The 26878-nt window shown below is 44.2% G+C and overlaps 1 protein-coding gene across 1 annotated transcript; it reads right to left on the reverse strand.

Annotated features, from left to right (window-relative positions):
- Positions 1-10382: 10382 nt before the first annotated feature.
- LOC130406076 (myelin-associated glycoprotein-like) lies at positions 10383-16890 on the reverse strand. The gene is made up of 10 exons (XM_056611452.1): positions 16573-16890; positions 16334-16413; positions 15389-15751; positions 14941-15177; positions 14037-14303; positions 12768-13028; positions 12243-12503; positions 11850-11949; positions 11713-11773; positions 10383-10768 (listed from the first exon to the last, which is right to left on the reverse strand). The coding sequence occupies exons 2-10, from the start codon at positions 16386-16388 to the stop codon at positions 10529-10531; spliced, it is 1845 nt and encodes a 614-aa protein (XP_056467427.1). The 5' UTR covers positions 16389-16413; positions 16573-16890; the 3' UTR covers positions 10383-10528.
- Positions 16891-26878: the final 9988 nt, after the last annotated feature.

Below are 26878 nucleotides of genomic sequence, written 5' to 3' on the forward strand. Positions count from 1 at the left end.
CGCTCATTGGCTTTGATGTGTCACAGTCTAAATTAAATTCCCACCTGCGCAACTGCGCGAACAGCGAAATGTGGGATCCTCTTTGAGGATTTTTTAAATAGTTTTTAGATAAAGAGTTTGCCTCTGTATTATGGATTGAGTGCATTCAAAGTAGTATATAGTAAATTAAAATAATTATTTTTGTATAGTTGTATACTATATTGCAGTAGGCTTGTCACAAAATCCCACGGCACACTTGGACTTGCCTCACGGCACACCAGTGTGCCGCGGCACACAGTTTGGGAACCACTGGTTTAGTGTATAGTGTGTCTATATACATGGATAGTAATTTAATAATATAATAGTTTGAAAGTGTACCTTTCATTTTGAGTTTTGTTTAGCTGCAAAAACCAACCTATCCATCGTTTTTAAAGTCTAAAGTTAAGATGTTCTAAATTAAAGGGGGTTGATGTGGAGGTGGTGAACGCTGCAAGAACATACTCTTTGATTATACACTAAGTTACTTGACCGAACATTTTGTGTATGGTAAGTGGCAAGTATGATAACAGAATGAAAAAGCAGACATTTATTTTTTAGCGTAGCGTTTTCGTTTCTGCATTAGCCTATTCATTTTATCGCATTAATTGGTTATTGTGCTTGATATAGGAATGTTACTTTCTTAAATAAACCAGTAGCCTATAATTCAAGTAAAAAATATTCTTACTGTAGAGGAGGTAGCTGGTGTGACGGAAAAAGTCAGTGGAAACGTCTTTGCCGGCAGTTTAAGATAATAACTCGAACAAATGTGTTCAAGCTCTTCCTTCCTCTTTACACAGTTAATATGAACTGCATGAAGGCCTGCAGCGGATTCGAATTGTATCCGAATCCGTTCGGTTCGTTTCCCACAGTTCGGAGCATTCTGGAGATCCGCGGATTTCGGTTTCATGAAGGCATTGCCTTATGTAGCGTATTTTGCCTACTGTAGCCTACGTCCGATACAAAAGGGTGTTTAGGACCCAGCGGAATGCATTCTCTCCAGTGCTGCCCGAGCCAATGAGACTTTTCCCGTCCCTCCCTTCAGCCTGTCAGCGTTCAAAACAAACTGGGCTTTAAACTTTAAGCGGTCCATGACAATTTATGAATGGAAATGACAATAAGAGGAAATTTGAGGAAGCACCAGCCTCATTAAAGTCAGCCGTGTGGGATCATTTCGGTTTTAGTGTGGAGTGCGATGATCAGGGGAAAAAGACAGTTGACAAGCAAAGGAAAGTATGCAAACACTGTTTCTCGTCCTTCTTTACTCCTCGGGTAGCACTTCGAATATGGCAGGACACCTTCGCCGCAGCCACCCAACTATTAATGTGAGTGGAACAGCTAGAAAAGATCTGGGCTCATCTTCAAAGACCATTCAAACATCAATCTCGTCGTAGTTCTAAGCCTCGTCGGCCGTTATCCCTTACATGTTACACTCAGTGCACCATGTTTTCAAATGCATTTAGGGGAACATTTATTGCACAAAAAAGCCTTGCAAGTTGTCTGATTGCAGTCAATTAACACATTGCAAATAGCCTGTGGGCCTCATTCATTTTTGTGTTTCTCCCCCAAACCCTCCGTCAAAAAAAGTCCGCCTTTTTACTATCACGGACATGATCCTAATCCGAACCGTATCCGAAACCGAGGCCCAAAACGGTTATCTGAACCGAACTGACACACTGATCCGTTTCACCACTCAGAGACAAATGCAAAAAAGTAGAAAGAGGATATTCACCCAGACCACATTAAACAGGCAGTGCCATTTATCAGCTACCCTGAAAATAACTAGTTGTCACCTACAGTTGACCAGCGGGGAACATATATAGCATTTTGATGAGGAATATAGTCATATTATATAGGATATATATGTAGAATATAGATATAGAATAAAGATATAAACTAGATATAGGATAACGTTTGATGTAGAATAAAGCCCACAGAATATATAGAATATAGATCTATATATATAGAGGTAAAATCAAGAATATAGGGGTTGAATATCTTGTATATTTAGATTATATATAGTTGGTAAATATTGATAAAGGTACGATCATATAGCCATATATTACACTTAAAATCCGTCAATGTGATTATCTACTGCCACATAGTGGTGAAAGTTGTGATCTGCATTACTTTACAAACGTTTGGAATGTATTCATCATCAACACGTTTATTTTTTAAATGTACTAAAATACATGAACCCTCAATGGAGAACTTGGACAGGATACTGAGTATTTCTGTGCCCTTAAAAAAGGCTGCCTTATTCAACAACATTCAGATTCATACACATAAACGATTGCTCTATTGAGCAAAATAGAGAGGTCAAAATCCATCAGAGCTGTACATTTTCAATATCAGAAAAAAACAGACTAAACTGTGAAAAGCGTTGGCCATGTTGGTCAGTTGGGTGGGTAAACCTTCTGGAATCATTGGGGCTCTGTGGACACAATGGATATTTAATCTTAATGCTATCTAAATGGTAGCATTATGAACTAATTCCAAATGGAATGCAGAACTAGAAGCAGATGCATTGAGTTGCCATGATTTTCGAAGCCTCTAAAAGAGGTTTACCCACCCAACTACCCAGTATGGCCACTAGGTGAATAAGTTCTCCTCACAGCTGACACTGAAGAGTGTCATTGTCTGAAGCAACAAGGTTGTGTGCCATGCTGAAGGATACATTTAAACTACAGCTCTACATAAAGAATACAAACCATTCTCTTATTCATTCTATAAACGTTCTAAACGCACTAGGTATGTTCTCTTTGTTCAAAGCTTTATTAGAAAGATCTGCTGTTGTCGGCTCCCATCGCCTCCTCCACACCTGGGGGGGGGGGGGGGGGGGGGGGGGGGGTCAGGTTTCAGCTGGGCCAACATCCCACAGCAGTGTATCTGTGTGTGGTTGTGTTCTGTGTGGCCATCTGTGTGTTATTGTTGAGTATCTCTTTTTGGTTGATGTGTCGTGTGCTGTGGGTGGATCTGTGTGTTGTTGTTATGTTGTGTGTGTGTGTTAATGTGTTTGGTGTTGTCTGTGTATCTGTGTGTGTGGTCGATTTTTGCTGTTTTGTGTGATTCTGTTGAGTGTTAATGAATCCTATTTATCTATAAATAGGATTACAAAGTGGGCGCCGCCGCTCCACCTCTCGTCCTTTCGCTCCGTGAGCCCAATGTGGGGATTCCCGAGCGTTATGATGGCGACCCTACCACTTGTAACGCCTTCTTGTGCAACTGCTCCATCATCTTCGCCCTTCAGCCGCTCACCTTCCCCTCCGAAGAAGCCCGGGTGGCTTACACCATCAACCTCCTCTCTGGGCGGGCGCGTCTTCGGGGCACAGCAGAGTGGCAGAGTGGGACCCCCACCTGCCGCTCTTTCCAGACCTTCGCCGAAGAGCTCAGAAGAGTCTTCGGTATCGGACCTCTGGGGTCGGAAGCCGGACGGGATCTGTTGGCCCTTTCCCAGGGAAGCCGCTCAGTCACGGACCACGCCATTGACTTCCGCACCAGGGCCCCCATGAGCGACTGGAGCCCATCTGCTCTCCCTGATGTCTTCTTGCGGGGTCTGGCTGGGCACATCAAGGACGAGCAGATCAACCATTGACCCACCGTCTACAATGAGGGCCTGATCGAGCTCGCCACCCACCTCGACCTCCGTATCCAGGCTCGTAGGAGGGAGAGGCGTTCAGAGGCTCCGTCATGTCCTACCCCACCACGCAGCCCTCCTCTCCCCAGGTTCCCAGTAACCGACGCCTCCTTTCCGATGACCTCATCTGCTTCTTGGAGGGAGGGGGATCCAGAGCCCATGCAGGTGGGTCGCACCCATCTCCCACCGGAAGAAAAGGAGAGAAGACGGAGGCAGAACCTCTGCCTGAACTGCAGCCAGCCAGGACACTTTGCTGATCGGTGCCCTTTAAAAGACAGAGCTCGCCAGTGACCGGAGGCATACTGGTGAGCTCCGTAGTAGACTCTGCCTCTCCTAGAAGACCCACCCTCTCCTGCTACCATCCGGTTACCATCCCATAGCTGCCCTCATCGATTCAGGGGCCGACGAGGGCATCATGGACCGGTCCCTCGCTCTGCGGCTGGGACTCCGTCCAGAGAGACTTCCTTCGTCAATTTCTGCTAGAGCCCTGGATGGACACGTGCTAGGGAGGGTAACTTCTCGGACAAACCCTGTGCACATGCTCCTGCCGGGGGGCCACAGGGAGACCATCCAGTTCATGCTTCTGCCTACACCCAGCCAGCCCGTCATCTTGGGTCACTCCTGGCTTCGCAGGCACAACCCCAACATTGACTGGTCTACTTGTACCGCCCGGGAGTTGGGAGTGGCCTGTCAGCAGTCCTGTCTCAGGACGCCTTCACCGCCGCCTGTTCCCCTCGTTCCTGCCCCAGCCTCGGACATCTCCGGGGTCCCTGCAGCTTACCATGACCTGAGGGAAGCCTTCAATAAGGCTAAGGCTAGCTCCTTGCCTCCTCACCTTGTGCCATCGATCTGCTTCCGGGCACTTCACCCCCCAAGGGACGCTTGTACTCCCTCTCTGCTCCTGAGCGAGAGGACATGGAGGAGTACATCCAGAATTCTTTAGCAGCGGGGATCATCCGACCCTCCTCGTCACCGGCTGGGGCGGGGTTCTTCTTCGTGGGCAAGAAGCCTTTTTCTCTCGCCGCCTAACCCCCTCGGAGAGAAATTATGACATTGGCAACAGAGGCCTTGGAGGAGTGGCGGCACTGGCTAGAGGGTACCAGGGTTCCGTTCGTGGTTTGGACCGATCATCGTAACCTTGAGTATATTCAGTCCACCATGAGGCTCAACTCCAGACAGGCCCGCTGGTCACTGTTTTTCGACCTGTTTAATTTCACCCTGTCCTATCGTCCTGGTTCTTGTAATGTTAAGCCTGATGCTCTCTCCCGAGAGTTCCTCGAATGCCCCGACGAGACGGTTGAACCCTCCACCGGAGTACCAGCGCCTTACGCCGGCCCCTGTCTACCAGACTGGCCACAAGGTCTGGCTCTCCAACCGTAACCTCTCCCTTAAGTTGGAGAGTCGTAAGCTGCCCCCCAGGTTTGTAGGCCCCTTCCCCATCCCTCGTGTCATTAACCCGGAGGCGGTACGACCTCGGCTCCCTGGGTCCATGAGGATCCACCCGACATTCCATGTCTCCAGAGTCAAGCCCGTCCAGGAGAGCCCTCTGGCTCCTCCCGTTCCGCCTCCTCCTCCCCGTCAGCTCGTCGACGGCGGTCCGGTGTACACTGTCCGGCGCCTCCTTCGCTCCCACCGCCGTGGACGTGGGGTACAGTACCTGGTGGATATCGACCCCGCGCCTGCCCAGCTACCCGCCCGGCGACCGTACCCCCAGTCTACCTGATTGCCTGCTGGTTTCCAAACTCTTGTCTGTCCCCGTTTACTCTGCCTGCCCGACCCTGATCATCTTTGGAATCAATAAATCCTTTGGACTCCCCTGTGACCAGCAGTCTGTGCACTTGGGTTCTGCCTAACCCCCCCGTTACAGATTTGTGTTTTGCGGACGTCAGCACGTGACACTTTGTGCGACACACTCACCTAGGGGGATGGACAGAATAGGAAGTAAGATGAATGAGAGACGAGGAGTGAAAGTGAGAGAGGGGGGGGGGGGGGCGTGGGAGAGAGAGATTGATAAGGAAAATCAAAAGAGGGAGGGAGAGTGTGAGCAAGAGAGAAGGAAAGGTAGGGAGTTAGGGATAAGTAAATGGAAAGGCTGCGTATCGTCCTGGTTTAGGTAGAACGAGAAAGACGGATAAAAAGAGAGAGAGAGCAAGTGAGCGAGGCAGAGCTATAGAGAGAGAGAGCGAGGTTGAGATGTATACAGAGAGGTAGAGAGACAGAGGGAGAGAGCGAGCGAGGTATGGGTATATAGAGAGTGAAAGAGGTAGAGAGACGGTAGGCTCCAGGTTGTGTGGACAGGCCTGTCGTCTCAGGTGATTTATTAAAGAGAGGCGTGGCAGGGAGTGGCGCGAGCTCTGATTTACCATGGAGATAGAGGACATGATCCCCTCTATTGTTCATCCTCCGAGAGAGCGACAGAGAGACAGAGACAGAGAGATGAAAGATGAAAAATACAATTATTTGTGGTTTGCGGTTGCATTTCATATAAGTGAGAGTGGGAGTGTCTGTGGACACTTTCTTGATGTCAGCATCTCTTACATAAAACACTAGCATGAAAAATGCAGACCATGTGTTAGGACACAATACACACACAAACACAAAAAAAAAAAACTACACAGCATTCGTGTCCCTCGGGTGCCCTGTTCGCCACAGTAGGAAGGTGATATCATCATTCTCATGTCTCTCAGCTCCACGATGACATCACAGCTCTCAGGCGGCGCATTATCGTCTACGCCGGCGGCTCCACAACGCAATGCAATAGCTGTATGTAGCCTATAGAGGGAGCTATCTACCATACAAGTGGAGTAGGTTGCGCTGTCCTTGAAGACCTCCCCTCACATTGTGCAGTACATGGGCAATGAGCAGGTGGTGAAGATTCAACTGAGTGCCGGCCAACTTTTATTTTCCATTTAGGGGAGGCATATATAGCAGTTCAGGTTGTCACTGTCTGGCACACACCATTCCCACTCACTCCTATCAGATTTGGGTAGTGGTGGTTGCCAGAATGTTATTACCTTGTCACCCAAAACAGCCAATGTATCATACAATAGCATGTAGATATAAAATCCGTAGAGTTAAACGGGTATCCTAAGTTTTTTAAACTCGGGTTAGGCTTGTAAATTTCAAGATTTGACCAGGATCCATTCATTGCACTACAATGTTGCAAACTACATTACTTATCATCTGAATTAAGTATGCTGTACCCAGGGCCGCTGACAGGTTTGGCTGGGCCCGGGACAAAATTCTCTCAATGGGCCCCCCCCCCCCCCTGAATCACTGTGTCTTTCTCTTTCTCTCTCCCTTCACTCTCCTCCCCTTCTCTCTCACTGGTAGCCTGTTCTTCCTCTATCTCACTGGTAGCCTGTTCTTCCTCTCTCTCATCCTCTTTGGTAGCCTGTTCTTCCTCTCTCTCATCCTGTTTGGTAGCCTGTTCTTCTTCTCTCTCATCCTCTCTAGCCTCTCCTATAAAGGTGAACATATTTCGATAAAAAGGGCTATATCTAAATTAACGGGTCAAAATGAACCATTTAAAAAAGAACAAATTGAAAACCCCTTAATTTGACGATTTAACACAGAAAATAATAGACTGATCAACTTGGCTAACTCTATCCCAAAGACTACAAAAGTTTAAAAATCTAAGGTTTTTTTTATGTTCCCAAAATTGTCAAACGCCGAAACACAACCACAGAATTCCCTTGTGCAGCTCCCAAACACATGACGTCGGGATGACAAGCCCATTTATTACGGATAAACCAAAGTGAAAGTGAAGTTATGGCTTTCAGAATCATACCACAATAAAACTCACGCTATTGTATTCACTTAGAGCTCATTAACTGCACATTTCATCGACCATTTTTCACTTGACCAAGGGGAATCATGTCAAGGGTACTTTTATTTATCGCCAGACCCGCGTTTATGTCCGCTGAACTTCCAGAGAATGTTTGGGGAACAAGGCGGAGCCCATTCATCTGGCGAGTTTCAAGTTAACGGCAATCAGAAACTAAGTTACAGGCTACCCCAAAACGTCACGTTTATAACCCATTCGTTACATCCAACTCTATCTAAATGGCAATTTCACATGTTGCCATGCCACTGGCTTATTTTAAACCATGAGCCGCGTTACACTGGCTGTAATTCAGCTGACTGGGAATGATTCTCAAATCAATTCACCCTGATTGGAGTGCGCAGCGCGTGCCTGCCTGAAACATTTGATTTGGACATGGGCCTATTTGCGGGGTAATGTGCATATTCTAAGATTCAATTAGATATAGGCGTATGAAACACTGTAATAAAGCCGTTGTGGTTATCAAATTATTCAATGCCTGTCTGATATTGATCTCCGTGTGACTTGCCCATGTGGTGCTGCGCTAATATGTTTGACACGCCGCCTGTGCCTGTGTTACTTGACGACGGGGCTGGAAAAAGTTGGCCGTGTCTTACCTGGCTGTGCTGCACAGCTGCCTTTACTGGTACCGGCTGCAGCTCACCTGAGTCTTTTCTGAAATATTTATTAATATTTATAAAGAGATCCCCTCAGGCTTTCGGCTTCTTCCTCTCTTTTTCACCTTTCTTTTTTTTTCAGGGCTCCTGACTTGTGCATGTTGAATCAACTCGCGCACTGACCACTAAAGGAATGATGTCGTATTTTTTCTTCTCCAAAGACCAAACCATTTTGGCATAGGGGTGATAGGGGGTTATTGGCCGTTTTTTCAAGGGCAATGAAGGCAAACAATCTAGGAGTCATTCATTGAATGCAAATAAAGCACTTTCGGTTCTCTTAGCGAGAGATTTGGGTGGATAGTGAAGGTCATCCTGCTCTTCCTTTGCTTCCCTCTGTGTTGTCTGAGCTGAGTGAATGATCAGAGCTGAGGTGTTTTCAAACACAGAAACAGTAAGGGGCCGATGGGAAGAGAGGACAGAAGAGTACGTTTACAAAAGCTTTTAACTTCCTGTTTTTCTGATTCATTTTGTGATCTGGTGGGGATTTGTGGTCCCACCATGCAGGCTGCTGTAGGCTTTGATTCAAGACTCATTCTTCAAATGTGTTCCTTTTTCTAACCACTTCAAGGTTTCCTCAAACTGTCCCGGGCTGGGAGTAACATTCTCGATAGTTATTTATTTGCTTGGATTACACATCATTACCTCCATCACTCCGTCTGGTCATTCTGCTCCCTGGTAGAAGACCCTTAGTTTGTCCTCTTGATCGTGCTGAAGATCTCAACCTAGATCTCACTCTCAACATCAATAGTCTAACTTTAATGGGAATTTTCAACAGAAACATAATTAATTTGCGGAGCCCTTTCACAAGAAGCCTGAAGCACTTTTAACTTACATAACAGCTGTGCCTGCTGGTTCCCTTTACTAGCTAATCTCTTGGCAATCACATTTGCATATTGGCAGAAAGTTATCTGAGTGGCAGGGCTAGATTAACAGGAACAACTAAAGCAACAACTAGAATTTCTACAGCTGGTTTTGGGGCGTGGGCTCGGGGCATTTGTGTGTCTTAGTCAAGGATGGCTAAGTAAGAAATGGCTTCCTGTCTCCCACCTCCACCCCAGTATCTGACCTTCCTCCCTGGGCACATGGTTTCTGGAAGCCATCTTTCTTCTGTTGAAGAGAACAGAGTGATGAAGAAGCAACAGGAGAAATGTATGGCCAATGAGAGAGAGAGAGAGAGAGAGAGAGAGAGAGAGGGAGAGGGAGAGGGAGAGAGAGAGAGAGACTTATCACCTTATCCACAGGAAGATGAGGAGGGGTATGGGGACCAGTAAGACAGCAACTGCATGAAGCCACTCTGCGTACAGCTACAGTGATGATGATGATGTGTCTGGAAGATACTGAGTGAAGCATTGAACTGCCCTCCACTATTTCCTGATTCCAGGGACCTGAGTACACAGATGTGTGTTTAGGTCTAGGTCTTAAGGTCAAAGACGTTAAAAGATGTTAAAGATGTTAAAAGAGGATGATATCTTTATATCAGTGGTACAGCAGGATAATGCATGAGGAATTTAGATGATTCATATTAATGTTAACAGGGTTATGCAGACTTTAAAGGTAAAGTGTGTAGGGTTTATCTAGTGGTCTAGTAATATTCAGTTGGTTATTCACCAAGGGGCTTGTGCAGGCGCACTGACCACTCGTGCTAACAGACATTTGTCGGAATGTTACGGAAAATTTTGCATGACCTTTCATTAGATATCATGCAAACGTTTTTTGAGACCAGCCTGCATGGTTCCTTTGAAACACGTGTTTTTATATATAATTTAGGTTATTACTTAAACAGAATAGCCTGGAAGCATGAGAAACACCATAAGCCTTTTAACTTACTCACTAAAGTTCATATACAAGCACTGAAATAAAAAGCACATTTCTCGCGAGACATGGTATCAAACACATCTTAATGCCGAAACAAGCATTTTCCACTGAGAATAAAATGAATGTCAACAAAAATGTGTATACATTTGATGTATACTTTTTGGGATAGCAGCACCCATATCGACCAACAAAGTATAATATTAGAAAGCGTTTTTTTTCTAGCAAGAAAAATATTCTTAGAAACTAACAAACTAAACGATATATACAATCAATGAACGAAGATTATGACAATAAAATACACATTTATTGCTAGAAATGTTATTAAAACCCATTTAATGCTGAATCTATATTAAAAACAATGCATTTTTTGGGCTGTTTAGTTGATGGTGGTATCTGACACCAGTTTACTGTGAATGAAAAGAAGAAGTGAAAACGAAAAAGAGAAGTTAAGAAACTCAGTAAATTGTACATGTTTATAAATGGCTTTGCCTCCACAAGCTGTCCCTTGGGAGGATGAAGTCTCAACCCTCAAAGTTTATCTTTGAGAACTATCAGGAGTGCTTACTCAGGGACAGCCTTGGGTCTTTTAAGGTTGATGGCAGAGTAAAGGACCTGCTCTGTATGATCAGACTTTACCAGAGCACCAGCAAACCCACGAGGCACTTCCTGGTTCTTAGAGCGAGAGAAGTGGATGCTGGGATAGTGAGGGTCATCCTGCTCTTCTATTGGTTCTCTCCGTGCTGCAGAAGCCGAGCGATTGGTCAGAGCTGAGACGTTGTCATACACAGGACACGGAGGAGACTGACGGGGAGAGAGGACAGAGTAGTACATTTAGAAAACACTTTACTCTCAAATGGCTCTTCAGAAGCTCATGTTTTTATGGTTCATTTAGAGACCGTTGCCGGTGACTGAAGTGGTTCCACAGTGAAGGCCGCTGCAGGTTTCACTTTAGGACTCTCCTTCTTGAACATATTCCTCTTTCTAATAATTGCTAGGTTTCAGTGACAGTTGAGCTTGTAGGAAGTTGAAAAATTGACATCTTTATTTGCTTGGATTAGACATCACTCAGTCTTCTCATTCTGCTCACTGGCAGAAGTCTCTCAGTTTGTCCCCTTGATCTCAGCCTAGATCACACCCTATATCTCAGTCTTGATCTCACAATAAAAGGAACCTGGAAAAGTTGTCCCAAATGGTCCAACTTGTCTGGGATTTCGGTACTCATAAAGTTATTTTTGCTATGATTGATTTGACCATGGATATCAGCAATGGGCTACCCCACAATTGATTTTGCCACATAACGTCAGCTACAGCTGTATGGGTAGTCAACTTATTTAATGATAAATTAGAAATGTAACAATAAGTTAACAAATGTGGATGCTATTTAATTAGAATAAAATGACATTGCATGAATAGACATGACTGAACATAACGCGAATAGAACTTTAATAAATAACCTCGTCCATGAACACGTTTCTAAGAGTCCCGTTAGTATTTTAAAAAAGCATTCATGTTATTTGATTTGGTTCCCCTTTTGTGATGGTTCCCCTTTAAAGCTAATCTCTTGAGCATTGTATCTGCATATTGTCATAAAGGTCACGTAGCGAAAGGGCTAGGAGTTACAGAAACGGCTGAAGCAACAACTGCGAGTACATGAGATTTTGGGGCTCGGGGTATTTCCACTACCCAGCAACGGATAGTGGAAGGAGTAAAGGAGTCATAGTAACAAATAGCTTCCTGTGTCTCACCTCCTGCCTGGTATCTGGCCTTCCTCCCTGGCCAGGTGCCTTCCTAGAAGCCTTCTTTCTTCTAGGGAAGAGAATAGAGAGATAAGAAGTTTATATCAAATTATTGTTGAGAGAGAGAGAGAGAGAGAATATCTCACCTCATCCAGAGGAAGATGACGAGGAGCATGGTGGCCAGTAAAACAGCTACAGTTCCTGCTGCCACAGTTGTAGGCCCTGATGATGGTGACGATGGAGTGGCTGAAACACAGTGATTTAACACTTGATTCATGTGAAGGATTAAATACTGTCCATGTATTTATTACAGCCTAAATGTGACAGATCTCCAATTGATAAAAATGGATACTCTTACTCTAGAGTACACTGGGTATACAAATAACTTGACTGCTCGTATAGCACCAAAGTTAATAATCACAAATTGAATAGAGCCGTTGCATGAGTCTGTGTCTTAGTATCGATGGTGCTGGTACTCAGGTATTATTCAAGTGTTTGGTCAGTCTTTAAACAATGTGCTATTTTAAAGGAACAATTACCTGTCACATTCAGGAACATCAAAGTTGAATTCTGAAGTCCAACTGCATTATGAGCTTCACAGTAATAATTTCCTCCAAGCTCAGTTGTGATGTTACTGATGGTGTAGTTCTCTCCTAATTCCTCCACTGAGCCTCCATGTTCCCTGAACCAGGTGTAGTCAGCTGCTGGGTTGGCATCACTGCTGCAGCTCAGAGTCACTGAACTGCCCTCCTTTATTTCACCAGGGGGTCTCACGCTCACTGAGGGGGTCTTTGGAGCGTCTGTCATAAACACAATGATATATATTTACATCCTAAAGATAAGAAACCGTGCACATAACTGCAATGTCAGTGGGAACAGAATGCTGTTTTGAATAATAAAATGTCACTGTGACTCCTAGTTTACCAGGCATATAGAAATACATGAATAGCAGCTTAACATTATTGCAAGAAGATATATAGCAAATATTTTGACATATTAGACGGTACAAATTTGTATTATTATTATTTAACTTCAACTTTTTATTATTATCGTTTTCCACTCACACAGGACATCTATGAAGACTGAGTTGGAGCCCAGATATCCATATTGGTTCCCTGCTTGGCAGTGGTACGTTCCCCTGTCTTTAGAGCAGACTGGGTCCAAGGTATAAGGTCGCCTTGGTTCCCAGGGCAGAGGTTGGTTGTCCCTGAACCAGGTGTAGTTAGCTGCTGGGTTGGCATCACTGCTGCAGCTCAGAGTCACTGAACCACCCTCCTTTATTCCACCAGGGGGTCTCACGCTCACTGAGGGGGTCTTTGGAGCGTCTGTCATAAGCACAATGATATATATTTACATCCTAAAGATAAGAAACCGTGCACATAACTGCAATGTCAGCGAGATACATAATGGTATTTCGATTAATATAATAACACTGTGACTCCTAGGTTACCAGGCATATAGCATTACATGAATAGCAGCTAAACAATTGACAATACCGGATATAGCAAATATGTTATTAGACAGTACAGATTCGGCAAGCTGCAAATCATAGCTGCCACTGTGTCTTTACTCATGTTGGTTTGTGCGTTACTAATTGTTAGTTGAGTAGATTGAGGCTCTTGTTAATTACTCAGGGACTGGGCCAGGGTAAGCGTTTAGAACTACTGCAAAGACATACACAGTTTTCCTTTGTTAGTGACACTAGGAGCAGGGCTCGCTTCCAAACGTGAATATTGGAGTCCTCCTTTGGATAGATTTGTTTCCTTGATTTGAACAGATTTACTTTGCAGTTTTATCTCCTTCCATGTTAATTAATTATTTTACTTTACCAAAAATATCAGCTTTTATGTTGTCTTCCCTTTCCCTGGCGAGGAACGTAACATTATTATTGTTTTTTGCACCCACACTGGACATCTATGAAGACCGAGTTGGAGCCCAGATATCCATATTGGTTCTCTGCTTGGCAGCGGTACGTTCCCCTGTCTTTAGAGCGGACTGGGTCCAAGGTATAAGGTCTCCTTGGTTCCCAGAGCAGAGGTTGGTTGTCCCTGAACCAGGTGTAGTCAGCTGCTGGGTTGGCATCACTGCTGCAGCTCAGAGTCACTGAATTGCCCTCCTTTATTCCACCAGGGGGTCTCACTTGGTATCACAAATGTGGGTTTAGGCCTTAAAAGGCCCATCTACATCAAACATGATGTACATTGCCAGAATGATGATATAAAGAAGACGTTTGAGGAGCAGGGCGAATTGAGATGGTTCATTTTAATGTTGACATTGTTGTACAAACCTTAACATCTGTGTTAAGATGTTATTCTGTGTGTTCTTTTACTCACATTTCACATCAATAGAGATGGGGGAGGATTTTGTCCCTAGGTCATTCTCAGCTGTGCAGAGATATTGTCCAGAGTCTGAAGACTGGATGGGATGAAAGGAAAGCTGTTGTCCTTGGACACTGTGTCCGGGGGGATGACCTGTAGTAACCTTGGACCAGGTGTACTTTGCTACTGGGTTGGCCTCGCTGGTGCAGGTCAGATTCACTGAACTGCCCTCCTTTATTACACCAGGGGGAGTCCCTCCCACTGAGGGGGTCTCTGGAGCGTCTGTTGACAGTTATATTTCATTAGTTATTAAACTAATTGTATTAATAACATTAAGTCAAGTATGTACCCAAGTATAAAAAATAAAGCATGAGGAAGTTGGGATAGTGTCATGAACATTTTCCAAGCCTTGTATTGAATCCAGGTTATCTTTGAAGAACAGCTTGCCGGTTGTCATTGCACGTGGCTCATTATGGACTGGCTGCGATCATAATGTCAACAAATAATACAAATATTTAAGAAGCAGTCCATAACCACTGGACAGCTCTTTTCTGTATCATCTTCCAAAATTAGAATGGAAGGAAATCGATGTAGTCGGTTATCTTTATAATTTGCCCCTTTGTTAGCCTCAAGCTTTGGCTATGAACCCTATGGTGTCCTATACGAGGGGAACTTTTTCAAACCTAGTCCTTATCTTGCTTTACATACAAATGGAATCAAAAACAACTAGTGTATGATTCTGTTCCTCTCAAATCTTAGTACCAGTAGTACCAGTAGCCTACCCTGTACTACTGGTAGGCCTACCCTGAGGCTGAGGACTGCTTCAACATGGACGAAAGATGTTCATTCATACTAAGACTACATTTAGTTCTTTACCCTAAGACCCATTATGTTTGTCAGTGCACTGTGGAGTTCTTACACACTGATGGAGAGGGGAGATGTTTGAAACCTGTAGCAGCACATGAAACCCTGTATTCAGAGTTAATGTAGAACCGATAGGAAATTACTGGATGTCGTTGTTGAATTTCATTCCTGTACCAGTTACTGTACGTACGGTACGTACGATAACCAGTTAAATGACACATTCTGTGGCATTCCAGCTCTAACCAGTTCTGACTGGTAGGCCTAGGAAGAATGATCACTTCCATCCAGTGATCTGGTTCAGGGAAGAAATTACACAAAAATGAATTATAAAAAAAAGAATACTGATTAAATTAAAAATAAATAAAAAGGCACAAATGCACAGACGTACACACTCACACACGCACACAGACACACACACACAAACACACGCACACACACACACACAAAAACACACACACACACACACACACAGTTGAAGAGATTCATTAGTAATCAATGTTTACCTGTCACAGATAACTTCACTCCAGGGAGACCACTTAATGCCCCTCCATGGTTTGTTGTAATCCTAAACTTGTATTCAGCAGAGTCACTCTGTCTCAGGTATTTGATTATCAGTTTACACGTTCCAGTACAGCTGCTCCAGGTACAGCTGTGCCTAAAACAGCTGTATTCAACACGACCTGTGTAGTCTGTATCATCTCTCAGATCAACTGGCTCATTGTGTTTATTAGTAAACCAGAGTTTTTTCTCCACTGTATTTGCGTAAGGGTATTTATAATTGCAGCGGATTTCAACTGTTGATCCTCTCAAAGCACAGATATTACTAGATGGGTAAGTAACTGCCCAGTAAGGGTCACCCTGTAATGCTGTAAAAAGATAAACACATTGACAATAATGATTACGATGAAATGCATGATCACAAGATACAGATGAGATGGAGGCTAGGTGCAGCTCTAACTAGAGATACATGCTGAACACTGAGCTGTCAGAGAAACGTCCAAGAACAACATGGTCACCAACAATATGCAGCTAGTGAAAAGCTATTGATACACCTAGTGGTGAATACAGTGAGACAGCTAGTGATAAACCAGCTACAGCATGGATACATCGTCCTACATCTCATCAAGGGATTGAGTGCACAAACACACACAATACAAGGCAGGAGACCAATCTTGGCTTCTAACAATTAGTTCACAGACTCAACTTAAGCCTGTTGCACTTTAAATAGGAACAAGCAATAGTTAACCAATCAATGTTGTACTGAATTCTGAGTTGCCTGGTAATCAGGAAATGGTCAAGAAGCCTGTTTAAAATCTCAAATGCAACGCTACAATATTCAGTAAAACAGAACATATTTGTTATTTAAAACAGGTCTCTTCATTCGCGTTGCTTGTCATGTTACCCTTTCAAACAGACCAACTTAATGTTCACAACGTAAATGTACAAACCTGGTACTGACAGAAGGAAAGCTACAAAGCCTGTTGCAGCTGTTCTAAGATTCATAGTTTGTTTCTCTCAGGGCGTTGTTCTACAGATATAAACAAAATATGTATTAATTTTAACTAACATAAGAGTCCTATGTCTATTCTTTGTATTCATTTTAAAACATTAATTGGTTATTGTGCTTGATATAGGAATGTTACTTTCTTAAGTAAACCAGTATAATTCAAGTAAAAAATATTCTTACTGTAGAGGAGGTAGCTGGTGTGACGGATAAAGTCTGTGGAAACGTCTTTGCCTGCAGTTTAAGATAATAACTCGAACAAATGTGTTCAAGCTCTTCCTTCCACTTTACAAAGTTAATATGAACTACATGAATACCATGCACTACTGGGCCTCAGAGACAAATGCAAAGTAGGAAGAGGATATTCACCCAGACCACGTTAAACAGGCAGTGCAGTTTATCAGCTACCCTGAAAATAACTTGGGGTCACCTACAGTTGACCAGCGGGAAGCATATAATACATTTTGATGTATAATATAGTCATACTATATAGGATATAGATGTAGAATATAGATATAGAATAAAGATAAAACTAGATATAGGATAACGTTTGACGTAGAATAAAGATACAGAATATATAGAATATAGATATAAAATATAGAGGTAAAATAAAGAATATAGGGGTTGAATATCGTATATTTTGATTATATATAGTTGTTAAATATACATAAAGCTGAGATAATATAGATATATATTATAGAAATAGAATATATACAGTTTGAATAGCCTACTGCATAAAATGCGTCAATGTGATTATCTACTGCCACATAGTGGTGAAAGTTGTGATCTGCATTACTTTACAAACATTTGGAATGTATTCATCATCAACACGTTTATTTTTTAAATGTACTAAAATACATGAACCCTCGATGGAGAACTTGGACAGGATACTGAGTATTTCTGTGCCCTTAAAAAAGGCTGCCGGAGGTCAAAATACACATTCTTCCTGATATATATTTATTCAACAAGATTCAGATTCATACACATAAACGATTGCTATATTGAGCAAAATAGAGAGGTTGAAATCCATCAGAGCTGTACATTTTCAACATCAGAAAAAAACAGACTAAACTGTGAAAAGCGTTGGCCATGTTGGTCAGTTGGGCGGGTAAACCTTCTAGAATCATTGGGGCTCTGTGGACACAATGGATATTTGTTCTTAATGCTACCTAAATGGTAGCATTATGAACTAATTCCAAATGGAATGCAGAACTAGAAGCAGATGCATTGAGTTGCCATGATTTCCGAAGCCTCTAAAAGAGGTTTACCCATGCTACCCAGTATGGCCACTAGGTGAATAAGTTCTCCTCACAGCTGTTAGAAGAGTGTCATTGTATGTAGCAACCAGGTGGTGTGCCGTGCTGAAGGATACATTTAAACTACAGCTCTACATAAAGAATACAAACCATTCTCTTATTCATTCTATAAACGTTCTAAAGGCACTAGGTATGTTCTCTTTGTTCAAAGCTTTATTAGAAAGATCTGCTGTTGTCGGCTCCCATCGCCTCCTCCACACCTGGGGGGGGGAGGTCAGGTGTCAGCTGGGCCCACATCCCACAGCAGTGTATCTGTGTGTGGTTGTGTTCTGTGTGGCCATCTGTGTGTTAATGTTGTGTATCTCTTTTTAGTTGATGTGTCGTGTGCTGTGGGTGGATCTATGTGTTGTTTTTATGTTGTGTGTGTGTGTGTGTTAATGTATTTGGTGTTGTCTGTGTATCTGTGTGTGGTCGATTTTTGCTGTTTTGTGTGTTTCTGTTGAGTGTTAATGTTTCCTATTTATCTATAAATAGGATTACAAAGAAGGCGCCGCCGCTCCACCTCTCGTCCTTTCGCTCCGTGAGCCCAATGTGGGGATTCCCGAGCGTTATGATGGCGACCCTACCACTTGTAACGCCTTCTTGTGCAACTGCTCCATCATCTTCGCCCTTCAGCCGCTCACCTTCCCCTCCGAAGAAGCCCGGGTGGCTTACACCATCGAACTCTTCTCTGGGCGGACGCGTCTTCGGGGCACAGCAGAGTGGCAGAGAGGGACCCCCACCTGCCGCTCTTTCCAGACCTTCGCCGAAGAGCTCAGAAGAGTCTTCGGTACCGGACCTCTGGGGGCCGAAGCCGGACGGGATCTGCTGGCCCTTTCCCAGGGAAGCCGCTCAGTCACGGACCACGCCATTGACTTCCGCACTAGGGCCCCCATGAGCGACTGAAGCCCATCCGCTCTCTGTGATGTCTTCTTGCGGGGTCTGGCTGGGCACATCAAGGGCGAGCTCATCACCCATGACCCACCGTCTACACTGGAGGGCCTGATCGAGCTCGCCACCCGCCTCGACCTCCGTATCCAGGCTCGTAGGAGGGAGAGGCGTTCAGAGGCTCCGTCACGTCCTACCCGCCACGCAGCCCTCCTCTCCCCAGGTTCCCAGTAACCCCCGCCTCCTTCCCAATGACCTCATCTGCTTCTTGGAGGGAGGGGGATCCAGAGCCAATGCAGGTGGGTCGCACCCATCTCCCACCGGAAGAAAAGGAGAGAAGACGGAGGCAGAACCTCTGCCTGTACTGCGGCCAGCCAGGACACTTTGCTGATCGGTGCCCGTTAAAAGACAGAGCTCGCCAGTAACCAGAGGCATACTGGTGAGCTCCGTAGTAGACTCTGCCTCTCCTAGAAGACCCACCTTCTCCGGTGAGCTCCTGCTACCCTCCGGTTCCCATCCCATAGCTGCCCTCGTCGATTCAGGGGCCGACGAGAGCATCATGGACCGGTCCCTCGCTCTGCGGCTTGGACTCCGTCTAGAGAGACTGTTGTCGTCAATTTCTACTAGAGACCTGGATGGACACGTGCTAGGGAGGGTAACTTCTCGGACAAACCCTGTGCACATGCTCCTGCCGGGGGGCCACAGGGAGACCGTCCAGTTCATGCTTCTGCCTACACCCAGCCAGCCTGTCATCTTCGGTCCCTCCTGGCTTCGCAGGCACAACCCCAACATTGACTGGTCTACTTGTTGCGTCCGGGAGTGGGGAGTGACCTGTCAGCAGTCCTGTCTCAGGACGCCTTCACCGCCGCCTGTTCCCCTCGTTCCTGCCCCAGCCTCGGACATCTCCGGGGTCCCTGCAGCTTACCATGACCTGAGGGAAGCCTTCAATAAGGCTAAGGCTAGCTCCTTGCCTCCTCACCGTCCCTACGATTGTGCCATCGATCTGCTTCCGGGCACTTCACCCCCCAAGGGACGCTTGTGCTTCCTCTCTGCTCCTGAGCGAGAGGCCATGGAGGAGCACATCCTGAATTCTTTAGCAGCGGGGATCATCCGACCCTCCTCGTCACCGGCTGGGGCGGGGTTCTTCGTCGTGGGCAAGAAGTCCCTCAGACCCTGTATCGACTACCGAGGCCTGAAAAACATAACGGTGAAGAACCGCTATGCCCTTCCACTACTCTCCTCCACCTCAGAGCTGCTCCAGGGGGCAACGGTCTTCACCAAGCTCGACTTGAGAAATGCCTACCATCTGGTAGGCATTATCTGTTAAATAAGTTTGTCTTTGTGTACCTGGACGACATCCAGATTTTTTCCCGCAATCTTGAGGAGCACGTCACCCACATCATCTGAATTAAGTATGCTTTAGCACTCTGAGGTCGGGTCAGTGTCCCTGAAAAGAAGATGGAGACATTTTCAAAAACAGTTATCCTGGAAAGCAGATTTAACAAAGATTTAGTTAAAAGTTTAATATCTAAGATAGTATCAGAAGGGGCTTACCCAGGGACAGCATTGGGTCTTGGAGACTGGACCAGAGAGTACAGGACCTGATCCATCTGATCTGATCTGACGGGGGCAAACCACAGGATGTTGAGTCACTTTCGGTTCTCTTAGCGAGAGATGTGGGTGCACAGTGAAGGTCATCCTGCTCTTCCTTTGCTTCCCTCTGTGTTGTCTGAGCCGAGTGAATGATCAGAGCTGAGGTGTTTTCAAACACAGAAACAGTAAGGGACCAATGGGAAGAGAGGACAGAAGAGTACGTTTACAAAAACTTCCTGTTTTTCTGATTCATTTTCTGATCTTTGGTTGGGATTTGTGGTCCCACCATGCAGGCTGCTGTAGGCTTTGATTTAAGACTCATTCTTCAAATGTGTTCCTTTTCTAACCACTTCTAGGTTTCCTCAAACTGTCCCGGTCTGGGGGTATCATTCTCAAATAGTTATTTATTTGCTTGGATTACACATCATTACCTCCATCACTCCGTCTGGTCATTCTGCTCCCTGGTAGAAGACCCTTAGTTTGTCCTCTTGATCGTGCTAAAGATCTCAACCTAGATCTTACTCTCAACATCAATAGTCTAACTTTAACGAGAATTTTCAACAGAAACAGAATTAATTTGCGGAACCCTTTCACAAGAAACATGAAGCACTTTTAACTTACAATATTACATAGCTGTGCCTGCTGGTTCCCCTTCAAAGCTTATCTCTTGGCAATTATATTTGCACATTGGCAGAACAGTTCTCAGAATGGCAGGGCTAGATTAACAGCTTTTTTTGTTTTTGTTTTTCAAGTTTGCGTCTCTTGTGCTGCTGACAAGACAGGTGTGAAACCCGAACAAGAAGTTAACAGACCTCCTGTGGTCGCTGCATCTCCACCCCCCATATCTACATATCTACAAAACCCGTTAAATATCAGACTTGATCCAACGCTAAATTCTCTCTTGCAGTTTTTAGTCTGTGACTGTGAAAATCTTTGGTGTAAGCCCAGCATTAGTGGATATTCATGCAATAGCTGTATGTAACCTATAGAGGGAGCTATCTACAATACAAACCAATGTACAGGTGGAGTAAGTTGAGCTCTCCTTGAAGATCTCCCCTCACATGTGCAGTACATTCAGGCAATGAGCAGGTGGTGTAGATTCAACTGAGTGCCGGACAACTTTTTTATTCATTTAGCGGAGGCATATGTAGCAGTTCAGGCTGTCACTGTCTTGCACACACCAATCCTACTCCTATCAGATTTTGGTAGTGGTGGTGGTTGCCAGAATGTTATTACCTGGTCACCCAAAATGGCCAATGAATCATACAATAGCATGTAGATATAAAACCCATAGAGTTAAACGCGTATCCTTCGTTTTCTAAACTCGGGTTAGGCTTGTGCATTTCAAGATTTGACCAGGATCCATTCATAGCACTGCGATGTTACAAACTACATTACCTATCATCTGAATTAAGTATGCTGTACCACTCTGAGGTCGGGTCAGGGTCCCTGAAAAGAAGATGGAGACATTTTCAAAATCAGTTACCCTGGAAAGCAGATTTAACAAAGATTTAGAAGTTAAAAGTTGAATATCTAAGATAGTGTCAGAAGGGGCTTACCCAGGGCCAGCATTGGGTCTTGGAGAGTGGACCAGAGAGTACAGGACCTGGTCTATCTGATCTGATCTGACGGGGGAAACCACAGGACGTTGAGGCACTTTCAGTTCTCTAAGCCAGAGTTGTGGGTGGACAGTAAAGGTCATCCTGCTCTTCCTTTGCTTCCCTCTGTGTTGTCTGAGCCGAGCGAATGGTCAGAGCTGAGGTGTTTTGAACCACAGAAACAGGAAGTGACCGATGGGAAGAGAGGACAGAAGAGTACGTTTACAAAAGCTTTTAACTTCCTGTTTTTCTGATTCATTTTGTGATCTTTGGTTGGGATTTGTGGTCCCACTGGAGGCTTTGATTCAAGATTCATTCTTCAAATGTGTTCCTTTTTTAACCACTTCTAGTTTTCCTCAAACTGTCCCGGGCTGGGAGTATCGTTCTCAAATAGTTATTTATTTGCTTGGATTACACATCATTACCTCCATCACTCCGTCTGGTCATTCTGCTCCCTGGTAGAAGACCCTTAGTTTGACCTCTTGATTGTGCTGAAGATCTCAACCTAGATCTCACTCTCAACATCAATAGTCTAACTTTAATGGGAATTTTCAACAGAAACAGAATTCATTTGCGGAACCCTTTCACAAGAAGCATGAAGCACTTTTAACTTACAATATTACATATCTGTGCGTGCTGGTTCCCCTTCAAAGCTAATCTCTTGGCAATTATATTTGCACATTGGCAGAAAGTTCTCAGAGCGGCAGGGCTAGATTAACAGCTTTTTTTTGTTTTTCAAGTTTGTGTCTCTGGTGCTGCTGACAAGACAGGTGTGAAACCCGAACAGGAAGTTAACAGACCTCCTGTGGTCTCTGCATCTCCACCCCCCATATCTACATATCTACAAAACCCGTTAAATATCACACTTGATCCAACGCTAAATTCTCTCTTGCAGTTTTTAGTCTGTGACTGTGAAAATCTTTGGTGTAAGCCCAGCATTAGTGGATATGCATGCAATAGCTGTATGTAGCCTATAGAAGGAGCTATCTACAATACAAACCAATGTACAAGTGGAGTAGGTTGAGCTCTCCTTGAAGACCTCCCCTCACATGTGCAGTACATTCAGGCAATGAGCAGGTGGTGTAGATTCAACTGAGTGCCGGCCAACATTTTTATTCATTTAGCGGAGGCATATGTAGCAGTTCAGGCTGTCACTGTCTTGCACACACCAATCCTACTCCTATCAGATTTTGGTAGTGGTGGTGGTTGCCAGAATGTTATTACCTGGTCACCCAAAATGGCCAATGAATCATACAATAGCATGTAGACATAAAACCCATAGAGTTAAACGCGTATCCTTCGTTTTTTAAACTCGGGTTAGGCTTGTGCATTTCAAGATTTGACCAGGATCCATTCATAGCACTGCGATGTTACAAACTACATTACCTATCATCTGAATTAAGTATGCTGTACCACTCTGAGGTCGGGTCAGGGTCCCTGAAGAGAAGATGGAGACATTTTCTAAATCAGTTACCCTGGAAAGCAGATTTAACAAAGATTTAGAAGTTAAAAGTTGAATATCTAAGCTAGTCTCTGAAGGGGCTTACCCAGGGACAGCATTGGGTCTTGGAGAGTGGACCAGAGAGTACAGGACCTGGTCTATCTGATCTGATCCGGGATCCCACAGGACGTTGAGGCGCTTTCGGTTCTCTTAGCCAGAGATGTGGGTGGACAGTGACGGTCATCCTGCTCTTCCTTTGCTTCCCTCTGTGTTGTCTGAGCCGAGCGAATGGTCAGAGCTGAGGTGTTTTGAACCACAGAAACAGTAAGGGACCAATGGGAAGAGAGGACAGAAGAGTACGTTTACAAAAGCTTTTAACTTCCTGTTTTTCTGATTCATTTTGTGATCTTTGGTTGGGATTTGTGGTCCCACTGGAGGCTTTGATTCAAGAGTCATTCTTCAAATGTGTTCCTTTTTCCAACCACTTCTAGGTTTCCTCAAACTGTCCCGGGCTGGGAGTATCATTCTCAAATAGTTATTTATTTGCTTGGATTACACATCATTACCTCCATCACTCCGTCTGGTCCTTCTGCTCCCTGGTAGAAGACCCTTAGTTTGACCTCTTGATTGTGCTGAAGATCTCAACCTAGATCTCACTCTCAACATTAATAGTCTAACTTGAATGGGAATTTTCAACAGAAACAGAATTCATTTGCGGAACCCTCTCACAAGAAGAATGAAGCATTTTAACTTACAATATTACATATCTGTGCCTGCTGGTTCCCCTTCAAAGCTAATCTCTTGCCAATTATATTTGCACATTGGCAGAAAGTTCTCAGAGCGGCAGGGCTAGATTAACAGCTTTTTTTTGTTTTTCAAGTTTGTGTCTCTGGTGCTGCTGACAAGACAGGTGTGAAACCCGAACAGGAAGTTAACAGACCTCCTGTTGTCTCTGCATCTCCACCCCCCATATCTACATATCTACAAAACCCGTTAAATATCACACTTGATCCAACGCTAAATTCTCTCTTGCAGTTTTTAGTCTGTGACTGTGAAATTCTTTGGTCATGTGCGTTGGTCATGTGCCCGGAGTAACACCCATGTCCTTATTTGGGCAACTTCCTGCCTTTGTTTGTTTCCCTCCATTTTCTCTTTTCACCTGTCTCTCATTTGGTATTGATTGGTGGATTATTTAAACACTGCCCTTTCTGATCAATTTGTCAGATCGTCACGGTATGTACTGTTTGCTACCTGACTGCTACGTGAGTGAGACTAGCGTGTCGGTTTTGGATCTCTTGCCTGTACCTGTCCCCCGTCTGTTTCTGTCTGTCTGCCTGCCTGCCTGCCTGATTACGAACCCCGCTTGTACCTGGAATCTGATTTGCCTGCTGGACTGTTTCGGAATAAATCCTTTTGATCTGCAATTGATACCCGTTCTGAGTCGTGACATATGCAGTTAATTAGGTCACATCACATTCAATGTAAAAACATTTTCTACTTTGTTTTGGACATGTCACAGAATGTAGCCTAGCTAGCCCCAGGCTAACGTTACTTACTACTAGCATATATGCCTCCACTCGTTCGTCTCCCGGCGCAGCAGGTGGTAGCTGCAGCACCTGCAGCTACCAAAAAGGTCTGTCAATTTTTAACATTTAGCAGCTTCCACCTCCAGAGACTCCAGCTTTTTAAGTCGCAGTTTTTTGTGTCTTACGCTCATCCACTTTCAGCTCCGTGCCGGTTCCCACGACTCCGGCCCATGCCATGAGGTCCCGCCCACCCTGGTTTGTGTTATGATTGACAGCACTGTGAGGGCTCTCTGAGTGAGCCCATGATTGCCCATGTCAATCAATCAGCCGATGATTGATTGTCAATGACAAACATAGACCAAAAATATGTGTCGATGCTGGCAACACACTGCTAGCCCTCTGTAGTTCAGGCCTTCCTCCCTAAAGATAAAGAAGCAACAGGAGAAATGTATGGCCAATGAGAGAGGGAGAAAGAGACTTCCGGAGGAAAATGAGAAGGGGTATGGGGACCAGTAAGACAGCAAGTGATAGTGAGTGAAGCATTGAACTACCCTCCACTATTTCCTGATTCCAGGGACCTGATTACACAAATGTTTGTTTAGGTCTAGGTCTTGAGGTCAAAGATGTTAAAAGATGTTAAAGATGTTAAAAGATGATATTGTTTATATCAGTGATACAGCAGGATAATGCATGAGGAATTTAGATGATTCATATTAATGTTGACGGGTTATGCAGACTTTAAAGGTAAAGTGTGTAGGGTTTGGTGGTATCTAGTGATCTAGTAATATTCAGTTGGTTATTCACCAACTGAATAAACCCCCTTCTTACCTAGTTACTTAATCTGATTGGTTGTCTGAGTTATTAGAACAATATATGGCTGTGCCCATATTTGGAAATCAAGCCATTCGCAAACCAGGAGATCAGGAAATCAGGAATGGTATCAACACATTTTAATGCCAAAACAATCGTAATATTGCATGTGTTGAAATGTTTTCTGGTTCTGCACTCCTTGGGGCTTGTGCAGGCGCACTGACCACTCGTGCTGCCAGACATTGGCAGGAATCGTAAGGAAAATTGCGCATAACCTTTCCGAAGAAATCATATTAACATTTTATGAGACTAGCCTGCATGGTTCTATATGTTTGAAAAAAGTGTTGTGTAACAACATATATTTTTGGTTATTTCTTAAACAGAACATAGCCTGGAAGCATGAAAAACACCATAAGCAGTTTAACTTACTCACTAAACATCATATACAAGCACTGAAAGAACATTATGACAATAAAAAGCACATTTCTCGCGAGAAATGTTTTCAAACACATTTTAATGTCGAAAGAAACGTAATATCACATTTTCCACTGAGAATAAAATAAATGTCAACCATGATTGGTTATCAGTGATAGCAGCTCCCATATCAACCAACAAAGCAATGATAGAAAGCGTTTTTTTTCTGGCGAGAAGAATATTCTAAGTAACTAACAAACAAAACAAACTATACAAATGCTATAGTTTTTTGGTGAATGAAGATTATGACAATAACATACAATTGTATTGGTAGACATTTTATTAAAACCCAATCAATGCTGAATCTATGTAAAAAGAATGCATTTTCTGGGATATTTATTTGCTGGTGGTATACAACTCTGACATCATTTGACTGAAGAGTTAAAAAAAGATAAAGAAAAGTTAAGAAACTCTACACGGTTTATAAATGACTTGATGAGGAGGTCTCAAGCCACAAAGTTTATCTTTGAGAACTATCAGGAGTGCTTACTCAGGGACAGCCTTGGGTCTTTTAAGGTTGATGGCAGAGTAAAGGACCTGCTCTGTATGATCAGACTCCACCAGAGCACCAGCAAACCCACGAGGCACTTCCTGGTTCTTAGAGCGAGAGATGTGGATGCTGGCATAGTGAGGGTCATCCTGCTCTTCTATTGGTTCTCTCCGTGCTGCAGAAGCCGAGTGATTGGTCAGAGCTTAGAGGTTGTCATACACAGGACACGGAGGAGACTGACGGGGAGAGAGGACAGAGTAGTACATTTAGAAAACACTTTACTCTCAAATGGCTGTTCAGAAGCCCATGTTTTTATGGTTCATTTAGGGCCCGTTGGGGGTGACTAGCGGTTCCACAGTGCAGGACGCTGTAGG

Source organism: Gadus chalcogrammus, chromosome 16 (genome assembly GCF_026213295.1).
Source record: "Gadus chalcogrammus isolate NIFS_2021 chromosome 16, NIFS_Gcha_1.0, whole genome shotgun sequence".
Taxonomy (NCBI): domain Eukaryota; kingdom Metazoa; phylum Chordata; class Actinopteri; order Gadiformes; family Gadidae; genus Gadus; species Gadus chalcogrammus.